The sequence below is a fragment of the Rhododendron vialii genome, chromosome 4a (genome assembly GCF_030253575.1).
Source record: "Rhododendron vialii isolate Sample 1 chromosome 4a, ASM3025357v1".
Taxonomy (NCBI): Eukaryota; Viridiplantae; Streptophyta; class Magnoliopsida; order Ericales; family Ericaceae; genus Rhododendron; species Rhododendron vialii.
In genome coordinates, this window is record NC_080560.1 from 39001360 (window position 1) to 39015745 (window position 14386).

General features: G+C 39.3%; 4 protein-coding genes across 5 annotated transcripts; 3 read left to right on the plus strand and 1 right to left on the minus strand.

Moving 5' to 3' along the window:
* Positions 1-953: 953 nt before the first annotated feature.
* LOC131324285 (uncharacterized) lies at positions 954-3410 on the plus strand. The gene is made up of 3 exons (XM_058356192.1): positions 954-1955; positions 2511-2660; positions 2841-3410. Exons 1-3 carry the CDS (start codon positions 1290-1292, stop codon positions 3123-3125), a joined length of 1101 nt encoding a protein of 366 aa, XP_058212175.1. The 5' UTR covers positions 954-1289; the 3' UTR covers positions 3126-3410.
* A 258-nt stretch (positions 3411-3668) lies between these two features.
* Positions 3669-7000, minus strand: LOC131324284 (pentatricopeptide repeat-containing protein At4g14820). The gene is made up of 2 exons (XM_058356191.1): positions 6355-7000; positions 3669-5299 (listed from the first exon to the last, which is right to left on the minus strand). The coding sequence occupies exons 1-2, from the start codon at positions 6939-6941 to the stop codon at positions 3706-3708; spliced, it is 2181 nt and encodes a 726-aa protein (XP_058212174.1). The 5' UTR covers positions 6942-7000; the 3' UTR covers positions 3669-3705.
* A 1804-nt stretch (positions 7001-8804) lies between these two features.
* On the plus strand, positions 8805-10685 carry LOC131324287 (uncharacterized). 2 transcript variants are annotated; one of them, XM_058356195.1, is made up of 2 exons: positions 8805-9341; positions 10357-10685. In XM_058356195.1, exons 1-2 carry the CDS (start codon positions 9044-9046, stop codon positions 10551-10553), a joined length of 495 nt encoding a protein of 164 aa, XP_058212178.1. In that variant the 5' UTR covers positions 8805-9043; the 3' UTR covers positions 10554-10685. The 2 variants fall into 2 exon arrangements, with proteins under 2 accessions (XP_058212178.1, XP_058212179.1); XM_058356196.1 differs by lacking the exon at positions 10357-10685 and adding an exon at positions 9843-9955 and having other exon boundaries at positions 8836-9341.
* Positions 10686-12776: 2091 nt separating this feature from the next.
* On the plus strand, positions 12777-14058 carry LOC131324286 (preprotein translocase subunit SECE1). Its single transcript, XM_058356194.1, has one exon. It carries the CDS (start codon positions 13115-13117, stop codon positions 13652-13654), a length of 540 nt encoding a protein of 179 aa, XP_058212177.1. The 5' UTR covers positions 12777-13114; the 3' UTR covers positions 13655-14058.
* The last annotated feature ends 328 nt before the right edge of the window (positions 14059-14386 follow it).

Consider the following 14386-nt stretch of genomic DNA (forward strand, 5'->3'; position numbering starts at 1 on the left):
ATTTTTTATTCTGGATACATTTTAACATATTGGGGATACGGCGGGAGTTACAATGAAAATTTTCAACAAATCCAGTAAAAAAACATGAGGAGAAAATAGTGATAATGGTACAAACATGAACTATAGAAAGCAGAAAATTAGATAAATATTGAGATTTGAGAGAATCGATTCATGCATTCTTGAATCGTTGAGATTGACAGTCACACATTTATTCGATTCCCAAGTACTCTCTCTCTCTCTCTCTCTCTCTCTCTCTCTCTCTCTCTCTCTCTCTCATACACACTCTACCCCTATATGTTCGTACGTATATATGGCGTTGTTACATTGTATATTAGTTTGGATATACCCTAAATATTCATGTACTCCATAGTCTAGCTGTTTTTACATTGTTGAGCTGGGTATATATACATTATATTATATAGAATATAGACTGTGCCTTTAACTCTTTTTTAGGATATTTTCATATCAAAACTTTGTTTATGTCAAACTAAGATATATAAAGTGTATATTTAAATACCCATTCCATACACATATGTTATATAGAGTCTTTCTTGTTATAATAATTATGGGCCAAATAGACGACTGAAAATAATAAAAACATATATAATTTGTACATGTGTATCCCCGATGTATCCGTATCCTACTTTTTTGAAGTTTTTCCACATCGTCATATCCGTGCCGAGTCATATACATATACATATCCTATATCACTATTTGTATTTCATAAATTATCTTTCTTCTTTTTTATTGGCAATCGATAGCCGAGATACTCAAAAACCCAACAGATGGGATTTTATTCATGAACTTGTTAGAATATTCTTTATCCTTATGCACTTTCAGTAAGCAAGGCCAAAGAAGGGTATTGAATAGTTACAGCAAAACAATTGACAACATAAGTTTCAATTGATGGTGGAGCAAGCGCTTTTTTTCAATAATAGAAACTTCAGAATACAAAATCTTCGTGTTGTGTCGTACACATTAGAATAAATAGAGTTTTCGGAAAAACCATGCGAATGTGCCTTGGATGATCCACGTCTCACCGCCAAGTGGATTTTTTTTGAACTACGGTTTGCCAAGGTACTTCAGCCATTTATCCCGGTCGTTGGAGGAAACCAACTCCAATACAATTCCAATTGTACCCTTCCAAGAAGACCGTTAATTCAAATTTCAAAACCCTTTACCATGTTCCTCCAATTTGATGCCAAACGCTCCCAATAAGCAAACAAACCAGACGGATTAATAGTAGTACCCAGAGGGAAAAAAAACCCAAAACCCCAAATCAAGAAGCCATGAAATCGCTACTTCTGACCTCACCATCCTCTGTAAACTCCACCACAACCACCGCATCCACCGCCTCCGCCACCACCACCACCACCACCGCCTCCACCGACATGTCGAACGACCAATCCGAAACCCGAGACAGCTGTTACTTCCCCAAATGCCGAAAAGACGCCAACTGCAACTGCGAAATGTGCTTAGCAAGCATCAACGCCACTCTTGACCTCATGCCCAAAAGCTCCCTAACAAAAAATTCCATCTCCAAACGGGTCCCTACTCCAAGAAGCCCCATTTCGTTTAACCCTTCGGTTATGTCCACACCCAAACCGAGTAATAACCCGGTTGCGGTATCCCCTCCCGTTATTTATTCGCCGAGAATAGGTTTTCGTGGCAAGAGTAAGAGGAAGAAGAGGGGTTTGGGATGTGGGTTTGTGTTAATGAGCTTGGTTTTGCGTATGAGCTTGGTTTTCTTGGCGGAGAGTGGGTTCTCTTGGGCGGTGTTTAGGGTTTTGAAGCCGGGTCTGTCGCCGGAAATCGTGAGGAATTTTGGGGAGAAATCGTGGGTTTTGGAAGATGTACATGAGAAAGTTGAATTCTTGCATAGAGAAATCAAGAGCTTGGTAAATGGGAATACAGAAGATTGTAGCTCTGATGAGTCTCTGTGGAAAATTAATCGGGTAATTTGTGTACCCTTTACTATTCCAACCCCTTGCTTTGTTTTTTGCTTAATTCTTTGGGGCTTTTTGGTATTTACAGCCCGGAGGGGTTCGTGAGAAAATAAAAGAAAGACAGTTATGAAATCCCTCGTCGGGATTGAACATTTTGGTGAGAAATGGAGAGAAGAGTACAAAAAAATAAATGTTTTGATTGGCCCTTCCCCTTTCTCACTCAATCTCACCAGAAATGGTGAGATATGGTAGGTTATCTCTCTCTTTTCTCACCATCCAGACTAGCTGTTAGGTTAATGATTCATAAGCAATTGGAAAATGCCTATATAGCATGATATACTATTGAATTGACTCTGTAAATTTTAGGGCTGGTGAGAAATCAAGGAAAATAGTGAACTTTTGTTGGTGCTTTATTGGTTCTCACCATTTCTCAACCAAAATGGTGAAATCTGGTGAGAAACTCTAAAACCCTTTCTTTTTTCACCATCGGGAGGGGCTGTTAACTTTTTGGGTTTATTTGTTTTGAGGTTAATGGAGGCTAATGAATTGGAAAAGCTTATGTAGGATGATTTGCTGTTGAATTCGTGGTGTACATTGTACAAGTCCACTACAGAGGAGGTGAGCATATGGGGATGGCCTTTGCAGACTGCAGGCTTGCTCACTGCCGGATTTTCTTCGCGATCATTGACAATCTTATCCGGAAGAGTCACAGAGGTACACCCGAATTTCTTGCTTGAATGTAACCAGTTTCGTGATTTCTCTCGATTATCTAATACGAAGCATGTTTCAGATAATTTTGTATTTGTCAATTTTTGTTATTTTGTTAGTCCGAAAACTTGGGAAATTTCGTTTCAAAGTTTGTACGAGCTTGAATTTGTGAATTCTACTTGGCAGTGGTCTGATGGGAAGCTCAGCTATTCCACTAGGAACGCCAGCGAAACCTGGGTACAGCAGAGATGGAGTGCTTCTGTTGTGCAGTTGGATCCAAATACATGGATACTTGAATATAGGAGGACTGCAGCTGTGGAGAATTCAAGAATCGTATCAGCAGTGCTGGAGTTTTTGAAGTTCAGACTGTCAAGAGAGGTTAAGAGGATGAAGCAAGAGTTCTGGCTGTTTCCTGCATTCGGAAACCAGTACGATGACTTCATGAGAGACAGCTTCAAAGTACCAACATGAGAAGACATAACTAATTTGGATCCTCCTCTTATTGTCTATTGAGCATGTAGTTAGATTCTCAAACGTCGGGAGAAGTTTTGACTGTCTTTTCCATTTTTTGGCTGGTACGGTTAGTTCTGATTTGAATTAGTCTGGTCTGTTCTCAGGTCGAGAACATGGTTTAGGAGCTAACAGCTTAAAGATATCTCCTGTTGTGACTGGTTCAATCAATGTGTATATGCTGGTTACATGGTGCAATTTCATCATGTAGTCGTGACTCATGACTATTGTAGTACTTCTTCTTTCCGGCTTTTCTATGACCCCGGGGTGTTTGCGATAGCTTGGGAGAGTAATTTCTAACTCAAAGGCCTCGAAAGCTGTGGCAGATTGTTTGCCATAACTTCGCTTCTGATTTTTAGCAAAACCAACTTTCAAAGCTCTTTAAACCTGATACGGAGCTATAGTTTTCTGATATTTTGAATCAGCCTTTGTAGAATCGAAAATTTTCGATGAACACTGTTGCATCTCCCAGTTTATCTTATATTTTGACAATAAAGTTCGATATTTGGTAATCTGGATAATAGTGAAATACATCAAAATATCACCAGTAGTCATTACAAGAACACAAGCCATCTTTATAATGGTGAAACCTAGTCCTGTCTCTAACAATAATGTTCTTCTGATGCACCTTAGACACCAACTTCATAAAGGTATGGCAGTCCTCACAGATTCTAAGATTCTTAACTATGCGAATACTCGATCCTTGTTCCTCTCGAATCAGCCCATAACAAAGTGCTAACTTCTCACCGTGCCATAATACAGCTTTTTCCTTTTCATCTTCATCCAAGTCCACTAAAACATTGCAGGTATTCGGAGCATAACCAACTTGCTTCAGTTCACCCACCACTTCATTTAACTTTGCATAGATCTCATCAGCTTGTTCATGATTCCTGGCTCCCATTAAAAACTGGTGTACCTCATTGTTCAGTTCAATCCTACTCCATCCCCTCTCTTTGGATACGCCTTTCTGCTTCATCAATATCCTCGCCTCCCTTGCATCTTCCCATCTCCTTTCTTTGGCAAAAATGTTTGATAAGAACACATGGGCCCCATCATGATCCGGGTCAAGCTGAAGAAGTTGTTTTGCAGCGAATTCTCCCAATTCAAACTCATCATGGAACTGACAAGCAGCCATGAGAGATCCCCAGATGACAACATTAGGTTCCAAAGGCATTTGCTCTACAATCTCAAAAGCTTCTGTTAGTAGATTTGCGCGTCCAAGGAGATCTACCATGCAACCGTAATGCGCAAGTTTGGGCGTGATGTTGTATTCTTCTACCATAGATGCAAATATTTTTCGGCCCTCGTCTACCAATCCTGAATGGCTGCAAGCATAAAGCACACTCACAAATGTAACCTCGTTAGGCTTTATATTTTCATTTTCCAACTGATAGAAAAGCTTCAATGCATTAACAGCCTCCCCGTGGATGGCAAGGGCGGTGATCATACCGGTCCAAGTTACTACATTTTTTCTAGACATTCCATCAAAAACTTCTATGGCTCCTTCCAAACTCCCACACTTAGCATACATATCAATGAGAGCATTATTAACACGCAAATCACCACCAAACCCATGTCGATTGACATATTCATGGATCCATTTGGCATGCTTCAATGCACCAAGATGAGCGCAGGCTGAGATAACAATCAACATGGTTACTTTGTCAGGTTTTATCCTCCTAACCTGCATTTGATTAAAGAGTTCAAGAGCTTCTAAAGGTTTCTCGCTCTCCGCATAACAAGACATCATGGCACTCCAACAGACTAAGTCCTTTCCAGTCATTTGATCAAAAATCAAGCGCGCTGCTTCAACCTGTCCATTCTTGGAATACCCAGATATCATGGCAGTTGACACAACTATGGGTTTTGTTGACAACTGATCATATAAATTCTGGGCCAACTCCATGGAACCACAACTTCCATACATGCTGACAAGAGCACTCTGTAAATGAGGGTCAGTGAGCATGCCGCTCTGAGTGATGAACTCGTGGATTGCCTTCCCATAGCTTAAGTTCCTGGCACGGCCGCAAGCAGAAATAATGGAGGAAAAAATGACCTCATCCGGTTCCACATTGGAGCTCTTCATCGCCTCAAATAGCGCCAAGACATCATCGAAGAGGCCAGCTTGACTGTAACTGTTGAACAAGTAAACAACAAAATTAGCAACTTTGTGATCGATTTAGATTCCAACAGCAGATATACCAATTAATAAAAGTTTAACATTACTCCAGGAAAATACCAAGAGAAATTGCTAGCCAAACTAATCTATCAAAAGCTACTAATTTAAGGGCCCATCTACAGAACTTAATCAACTCATAACTCAACCTTAAATCAGAATAAAGAGAACTCCTCAAAACACACTCCACTCCTTCGCTTAAATCCAGATCAAAATGGGGTACTTATTTTTCTACCTAAATCAAGGGAGACTCTTTATGACCGAATTTAGCACCATGTCGTTGATAAAGTTTTTACTCAACTTTAACCTAAATCTGTGTTGCCATTAGAGTGACTAGTATCAAATGAAAGTTTTTATTCAAATTTCTGCAAATTGAACATCATCTATAACTATAAAGAAACACTTTTGTTGTGTTTGCGTCAGCTTTGAGAGTGGCTCACGTTTTAATTTCTTTGACTAACCCTTTTTAACTACCTAAAGAAACTGGCAAGAAGAGAAAACTGCAACCCTTATTTTCTTCTCCTCTCTTTTCTACTTTCACATCTCAGATTTCATTGGACATCAAAGATTTTTCTCTTCCTCTCTTTCGCATAATACTCACATGCCGGGCGTCAAGTAGAAACTATAAATGGTGAGTGGTAAGTACGAATTCGAGCAATGGCCTGGAGATGGGTAGGCAAAATGGTAATCCTAAAGTATATGCACTAACACCGGCTAATAGCAATTCAACCCCAAGAGGTTGGCCTACTGGTACTTCCTCCACTTAGCTCAGAAACTCAAGGCTGGACTTAGGGGTTTGTTCATTTCTAAGGTCTCAGGTTCGAAGCCTCTCAGGTGCTATCAACTCCTTTGGAAGCAGTTCTTTAATTGGGCTTCCCGCAAGTGGACGGTGAAATTTGAGCCCCAAAGTTAGTCGAGGTGTGCGTAAACTGGCCTGGACACCTGCGTTATGAGGAAAAAAGAAGAAGCACTAATAGCAATTCAATGCATGAAAAACCAAATTGAACGCCATACCCATTAATCATAACACTCCACGTGACAACATCTCTGTGAGACATTTTATCAAACACCCTCCTCGCATCCAAAATCCTTCCACAACCCTCATACATCCTCACCAGACCCGTCTCCACAAACGGGTCATCGCCAAAACCCAACTTCACAGCCAACCCATGAACCTCCATCCCCTCAATCACCGCCTTAACCCTAGAAACCACCTTCAACACCGTAGGGAAGCAAAACCTGTCCACACCCAATCCTTTTCCCCTCAGCTGAGAATAGGCCAAGAGGGTATTATAGGGCTCTCTGCTGTTGGAAAACTCGCGTAAGAGCTTGTTGGAGAGGTTGGGATTTGGTTTAGGGATGTGGGTGAAGACGGAGAGGGAGTAGGAGAGAGAGAGGGGGGAGGAGGAGAGAGAGAGGGTGTGGAGGAGGAGGGAGGTGGAGGGGAGGGGGAGGTTGGAGCGGAGGATTTGGGCGTGGAGTTGTTTGAGGTGGGTGAGGGAGGTGGCGGAGGTGAGCTGGTGGTGGAGGTGGTGGTGGTGGGAGGTGGCGGGATTTTGGTGGGGAGTGAAGGGTAAGACGGGGTGGGACGCGGTGGCCATCGCCTGTGCCAGGTCGTTTTTGGTTGCGCAACTCGTAGAAAGAACTCTCGGTAATCTGTTTAATCAGTTTTTTTTTTTTTTTTTTTTGATCCGAGTTTAATCAGTTAGTAAAAGGATTCGGCACCCACTTTTTTAAGACAGACATTTTAAAATTTGTCATTTAGTATATCTTGCATAATTTTTATATTAAAAAATAAAATATGGAGTACTATCATAAAAAAAAAATCAATTGTGAAAATCAATTGACCTTAGTAAAAATTAAGTCAATCGGTTTAGTTTTTCAAATTTTTTCAGACTCACTTTAATAATTGAGATTTTTCCTTTCACTAATCCCTTAAAAATTAAGTTGATGGGATATTGCTTCATATACTTTCGGAGCACATGAATCTTGTGATAAAGGGGGTGACTGAGTTTCAATAGTTAAACCTTTTGTTTTTTTATTAGAATAATGTGTTCTGAAATCATATTGAACGATACCTGATTTATGTGTTTTTGATTTACTCACTTTTTAGTATTTGAAGAGTTTTAAAAAGTGAACCGTCATGGTCATAAGGTGGGGTATTTGTGTCCATGCACAAAACATTTATTATTCTTCCACAACTTTTCATTACCCATAAAAAGTGGAGTGTAATAAAAATGTTAATACAATCCTAACACATGTCTCTAGAGCACATATTAACAAGACCAAAAAAAAAAAACACTAAAGTTCTATTTGGAACTTATAGAAAGAAAAGAAAAAAAAAAAAGTGAAGTAAGAGAAAAGAAAGTGTGAAGAAAATGTTTGAAAAAATGCATATTAGACTTGTAACTTTGTTTTCCTGTTTTCTTCTTAGTACTTTCTTTCCAAAAAAAAATAAAATAAGGGGAGGGAAATTTCTTCAATTTTATTTTTCTTTTTCACTTGTTCTAAACAAAGCCTAAAAGAGAACTTGTGCTAATGTGGACGACTACAATGTCATCAAAGAATAAAAAGGAGTATATCTCATACAATGACGCTACGGTCACCACAAAAGTCTACCGCATAGTCCATGGCATGTCTATATAGGGCCTACTTGAGGTCCTATAAAAATATAAAAAAATATTCATAAATTTTAAAATAAGAGTATATTTTATTGTGCCTCGTAAAAAATTAGCTCAATTGAATATCGGTAAATATGTTTTCTGAATTCGTCCGGGCAAAACTGCTTAACTGTTCAGTTTTGCCCCTACAAATTCAGAAAACATACCTACCGATATTCAATTGGGTTGATTTTTTACAAGATTCCATAAAAATTATTTTATAATTATTGGATTTTTTTTTTGAATTTTTTTGAGGTCCGGAATAACCCCGCCCTATTTGTACGGTGGACTTGTGCGATGACTGTAGTCTCACATCCATGCATTGAATAAGATTTGTCAGTATGATTTTGAACATGCGGGAGGAATTTGAACTTATCATAAACCTTAGGAGCCTAAAGTATTTTGATTTTTGCATTCCATTTTTTATTGATTGCGCTCTATTTTATTCATGAAATTATTAGTAATTTTACGTTAAAAGTGGAGCACCATTAGTAAAAAATAGAGCGTGAAAATCAATTTCTTTAATTTAACCTCTATTAAAAAAATTTAATTTTAGGATATACTAGAAAAAAATCTGAGGATGTCGAATTTAGAAAATACACTTCTCTCTGGATTTCACGTGGTACTCATTCAGCGCATCCGAGCCGTTCGATACATTTTTGGACAGTTCGGATTGAAACTCTCTCTCATCTCACCCTAGCACTTTCTTTCTCATTTTCTCTCCAAATCTGAGCCATTCAAAAATGAAATAGACGACTCGGCTGCGCGAGCAGCATCACGTGGTATCCCCTCGGCACTGAAAAATTTTCCGGGCAGAAGTCCAACAAAAAATATCTGATCTTGTTCTTATTCTCTCTCTCTCTCTCTCTCTCCACGAAGGAGAGGTCCGAGAGGAGGTATCTCGGTTTTTTTCCATAATTATATTTCAATCAACATTTCCCAATCTTCTCAAAATCTCGATTCCCCAATATCTGATCTTGTTCTTATTCTTATTCTTATTCCCATTCCTATTCCTATTCGATTCCTCACTTCCGATCGATATCATGAGGGTGCACCCGCTGCCGAAGAAGCGGAACATGGCAAACCGCGACATGGACGGCGGGGAAACCCTAAGCGGCGGCTGCGGCGGGGTTCACAAAAGGCTCCGGCGACTCCCCCACGTCTTCAGCACGGTCCTCGAGCTCCCCTTCCCTTCCGACGCCGACGTCTCCGTCGAAGAAAGCTCCGATTCCTTCCGTTTTGTTGCTGTTACCGATGATGACGCCGTTATCGGCGACGGCGTTAGGGTTCACGCGGTGGAGGTTCACCCCGGGGTGACCAAGATTGTGGTTCGAAATGGAGGTGATGTTAGGAAATTTCTTCCACAATAATCATAGAACACTAAATACTAAACAAACCATTTAGGCTTTATTTGAAACTTGAGGAAAGAAATGGAAAAGTAATTAAGAAGACAATAAGAGGGGAAGTTAAAGAGAAAATGTGGGAAAAATTGAATTTGTGTTTGAAATTCTTCCTTTCCTTTTCTGTTTCTTTCTTTTAAGAACCAAACAATGGAAGGGAAAATTTTAAACTTTTCTCTTCCTTTCTACTTCTTTCCCCAAGTTGCCAAGGCTGGGTTTGTTTGGAACTTGTAAAAAAGAAGAGAATTCTATGGTTTGGTTTGAGAGTTTGGTTGGAACTCTCGAAAAACTCCTTTCATTTAGGGCATTTTAGGGGGAAATTTAAAGAGAAATTGTGAGAAAATTTGAATTTGCGTTTGAAATTCTCCCTTCTCTTTCTTTAAGAACCAAAAGGAAATTTTTGAAAATGTATCTTCCTTTCTACTCTAATTTTTTCCCCCAGGTTCCAAACGGATCACGGAGCCTAGGGTTTGTTTGGAGCTTACAGAAAAGACGAGAAGTGAAGAAGAGAAAGGAAAATTCAAAAAAATTCACTTCTATTCTTTGGTTTGAGAGGTAAGTGAAGAGATAATTGCAAAATCAAGCTTTGGGAATAGGACTTTCCTTATTAATTATGGGGAGAGATTTTTACCCTACCCTAATTGTTAACCGCACTCCCAAAGAGGTGTGAAAATTAATATATAGTGGATTTTCGCACCCTCAAATTGTTAAACTTTGGAAAGTGCAATCAATATGGAGTTGAGCGGTTAGCAATTTGGGGAGTAAGAAAATCACTCCCCATAATTATTCTCTCTTTTCTTTTCTCTTCTCTTTTTTTTTTTTTGATCGGCCTCTTTTCTCTTCTCTTCCACAAGTTCTAAACATAATATGCTATTAAAGTCTGTGAAATGAAAAGATAATGATTAATGACTATTCATTTGAAATAACATAAAATGTGAAACTGAATTTCCTAACAGGGGAAGGTGGAGATGAGGTGGTGGAGTTGCTATTGGGGGAAGTGGACGTGTGGAGGTTTCGGCTACCGGCGATGACGCAGCCGGAGTTGGCAACGGCAGTGTTTGTTGATGGTGAGTTGATTGTGACGGTGCCAAAGAGCAGGGAGGTCGTGGGGGAGGTGGTGGGAGGCGTGGGGCGGCTTGTTCTTGTACAGTAGTATATACTTTGTTTGTCTTAATTTGCTCGGGATTTTAGCCTTGCAAATGCAAATTTAGTATCGACTCTGGAACTCTGTTTACATGAATTTATGAATTAGTTGTTTACTATCTCAATCAAGAAGATTTGTGTATTTTGCTGTGCGTGTTGGATTGCATTTTATATTTAGCAATTTTGTTTTCAATTTCAATTCATGTTGCAGCATAAATTTTGTTATGAGGACTGAGTGAGGACCCTTTTTTGGTATTTAGATGATTCGACTCAGATTGGTCCATGGGACTAGATACTTCATTGATCAGTAGGTTTTTTTCATTCTTTTGGGGACTTTTAGGCTTCTATTTGAGAGCGAATTTTGTTTAGTTTCGTTGTGGGCTTGTGAATTTTGTATTTGGTGTTTCCTTCCCTTTCTGTTCAAATTCCTGGAAAGCATACAGGCGCTATACAATTCTCTCCTTTCATTTTCCTCCATCTGGAAAGGCTTCATTTCCTCGCTGAGAAAAGTCGGGAAAGCAAACGAGTCGGAGGTTAAATCTTGTAAGGTTTCTTTATTCGGGATGAGCATTAATTTGGGCTTTGGCAATTTTTTTCCAGTTTGTGGGTTGTAACTTGTGTTTTTTGTTGTACACTGCTTCCTCCTTGTTTGCTTCCATGCTTTATAAGTTGTCACTCATACAAAAGAAAAAGTGGTTTTGCTTTAGGTTCTTCTGTTTTCTTGGCAACGTATTGCCATTTGTAGATTTGCTCTTCTTTGAGAATGTGCTCGACTGTATGATCATAATTTCCTCAGTAAAATGTCATCTAGCTTTATTTGCCACTTTCAGGTAACAACTTCATCTTAGGTGTCCTTTTGGAACCTTTACGTTTCATCGCTGCTTATTGATTTTTATTCAAAAATTCTTCTTGCCCGTTTTCCTTGCCAACCGGGTGTCTCGCGCCTTCCTAAGTCTAAATGGTGTTGCTGATGCAGAACTACTAGATAGAGCAGCCTTTCAAGGGTAGAATGTTTGCCACACTTGGTTAGAATGCATGTTAGATCATGGGAAGAAATCTGTGGAAGAATCCTCGAATAGTAGATATCTTGATTGGGTTCAAAAAGTATCAATCGTTCTTAGAAAATTTCGTAGCAAGCGTGAGGTTGCCTTTGAAAGTTCAAATGGAAGAGACCAAAGTAGTAATCTAAAGATTTGTCGACTGATACTGTTTTTGCACTTCTGATTTCTATTGGTTATACCAAAATCTGGCCAATGACACAGGAATGAAACTAGCATGATTCAAAACTCAGAACTTCTGATACAGGTGATTCTCTGTGTTGGGGCTCTCGATGTTTCTGCTATCTATGCAGAAACGGTTCATTGAAGTTTTACAGTTACTGTTGGAGCAGTTAATTTAGGTGGTTAAACTTCTGTGTCCAAAATGAGATATGGGTGATTGTTTTTGTTTTTCTATGTGAATTTCTGAGGCTGCAAAGTGAAAACTTTCTTCATAGATTCATTTACAGGTGCGATTTCCTTGTTCCCTCAAGGAGGGTACTGCTATGGTCTGATTACAATGAATGAAGAGAAAGTAGGCAGGTTTCCAGGTGAGTTCTCAGCAACAAGTCAAAGTTTTGTGGAACTTCTAGGCAGAAATATTAGGGGTTTTCTTGCAATAGATGCTGTATATGCAATTAGCTTTTCGCCAAACAAAAAAAAAAAAACTACTCCATTGAGATATCGGCTTAGGTGTTTCAGGTTGCGAAGTTATATATTACGGACGGATGAAATCACTTTATTCGTAAAAGCATTGCTTTTTCCCAGCTAAGAGGGAATTGGTACAAGCGCGGCTAAGGTTCTCTCGACTTTTGAGGACCTTACTATCTAGTTTTGTTAACCGCAGGCCCATCTCAGGTGTATCTCGATAACTCAAACAATGCATTGGCGCAAGGAGTGAACAAATCATTCTCGCAGAAGTCAGTCTGATTGGATATCACCATTCACAAAATCGTATCTTTCTTTTTTTTTATGAAATGGGCATCAATAATAATTTTGAGAATAGTCAGTCTTCAAAGCAAAAAGTGATCTAATTTACCCTTTTTATTATATACTATAAGTCTATATGAATGTAATTACTTAAAATAAAACGAACCTCTCTCTATTCTACATGGAATTTTCTCATTTTTATATCTTTTTATTCACTTTATACTCTCTCTTCTTTTTTTTTTTCCAGAAACATGTATGTTATTTTGTTTGGATAGGAATCTAAACGAATTATTTCGAAAAAGAAGACATGCCAACCTACTAATGCACAACACAAATGGGAAAGGTTTTCACATATTTTTCTTTCCTTCGGTCCTTGTGCATCTAACAGTTACGAAGCTAGTTCTAGTGCTGTACTACTATTTTTTTTTTTTGATCCGCATGCTGTACTACTATTAAAATGATGAAAGGTCTAAAGTGATATGCCACGGATAGATAAAGTGGGTCCACTCTAATTTTCCCGCAGAAGTACTCATCAGTTCTTTCCTTTTGTCATCCAAAACTACGAACTCACTCCTCGTTTCCTACTGAGAAAGAGAAACAAACAATGGCTGCTCTTCAGATTTCGTTCCAATTCCCATTGCTAAACCCCACAAAACCATCACCAAAACCCTACTCTCTCTCCAAATTCAAACCCACATCCCTCTTCACCAAACTCTCCACATTCAAGAAAACAAAACCCGCCCAATTCACCATCAAATCCACCCAATCCACCAACAACAACAGCAAATCCCAAGAAGATGAAAACCCTAAAGATTCCGATGACGTCTCCGAACCCCCAATTGCTACTGACGAGTCACAACCCGCAAACGCCGACGTATCGGATCTGGGTTCGCAGATCAAGAAGGCGATGGAGGAGAGAGAAGGAAGAGAGAGAGGAGGGGGTGGGGCGGATTTCTGGAGCGGTGTGGCGGAGGAGGTAAGGGAGATAGAGTGGCCGGCGTTCGGGAAGGTGGTGGGGACAACCGGGGTCGTGCTCGGGGTTATCGCGGGGTCCAGCGTCGTTTTGCTCACCGTCAATGCCGTTCTGGCCGAGCTCTCCGATCGGGTTTTCGCCGGAAAAGGGGTTCAGGATTTCTTTGGGTGATCGGGTCGTGCTCGCTGTGTTCGGTTTGGGTCCGGCGAGGGACGCCGCAGGGAGAGCACCGTGTTTTTGATGCTCACGGCCAATGTCTTGAATGAGGTTATCTCAATGTTGTGGGCCACAAATTTTGGGATGGGATAATGAACTTGGAGGTTTAGCTTGATATTAATTTTTCTTTTCTTTTTTGTATGGTGAATATGTGCTCGAGCAATGCTACAAACACAATTCCAGAGACAATCGTATGCAGAATTGTTAGGCGTATATGGACAGAATTGTTAGATGTACATAAATTTATATACATCTAACGGTTGTATTTTAAAAATGTGTTCTTAAGACTTTTTGCAAGAGCAAATAGTTATTATTTTCTCTTGTAATAACATGAAATCAGTCAGTTGCCATAACACTAATATCATGTCGTAATGTATTTTTGGAGGTTATTTTTCATCAACTTGGATACTAGTTCTGATGTTATTTTTCAAATCCAAGTTGTTTAATGAAGTCATATTGCTAGTGGTTTTTGAGATTTCAAAGCAGAAAAATCTGGGGTATTTTTTTTGGCTGATTTGTCTTTGTTGAGACAAATCAATAAAAAATTGATACGAGACTATCAAACGTAATTTTTTTTTGCGAAACTATCAAACGCAATTTTTTTAGATAAAACAAAAAAATAAAACAGGTGACTTTGCCAAAACACCCATTCGTTTATTTACATACGTAAAACTCAAAGACTGAGTA

Excerpts from the sequence above, each read along its gene's own strand:
- LOC131324285 (XM_058356192.1), top strand. The coding sequence starts at position 1,290 with ATGAAATCGCTACTTCTGACCTCACCATCCTCTGTAAACTCCACCACA. Across the intron at positions 1,956-2,510 it reads CTCTGTGGAAAATTAATCGG|GATGATTTGCTGTTGAATTC; the intron begins GTAATTTGTGTA and ends AAGCTTATGTAG. Across the intron at positions 2,661-2,840 it reads TATCCGGAAGAGTCACAGAG|TGGTCTGATGGGAAGCTCAG; the intron begins GTACACCCGAAT and ends TCTACTTGGCAG.
- LOC131324284 (XM_058356191.1), bottom strand. The coding sequence starts at position 6,941 with ATGGCCACCGCGTCCCACCCCGTCTTACCCTTCACTCCCCACCAAAAT. Across the intron at positions 5,300-6,354 it reads TGGAGTGTTATGATTAATGG|TTACAGTCAAGCTGGCCTCT; the intron begins GTATGGCGTTCA and ends CTTGTTCAACAG.
- LOC131324287 (XM_058356195.1), top strand. The coding sequence starts at position 9,044 with ATGAGGGTGCACCCGCTGCCGAAGAAGCGGAACATGGCAAACCGCGAC. Across the intron at positions 9,342-10,356 it reads GATTGTGGTTCGAAATGGAG|GGGAAGGTGGAGATGAGGTG; the intron begins GTGATGTTAGGA and ends ATTTCCTAACAG.
- LOC131324286 (XM_058356194.1), top strand. The coding sequence starts at position 13,115 with ATGGCTGCTCTTCAGATTTCGTTCCAATTCCCATTGCTAAACCCCACA.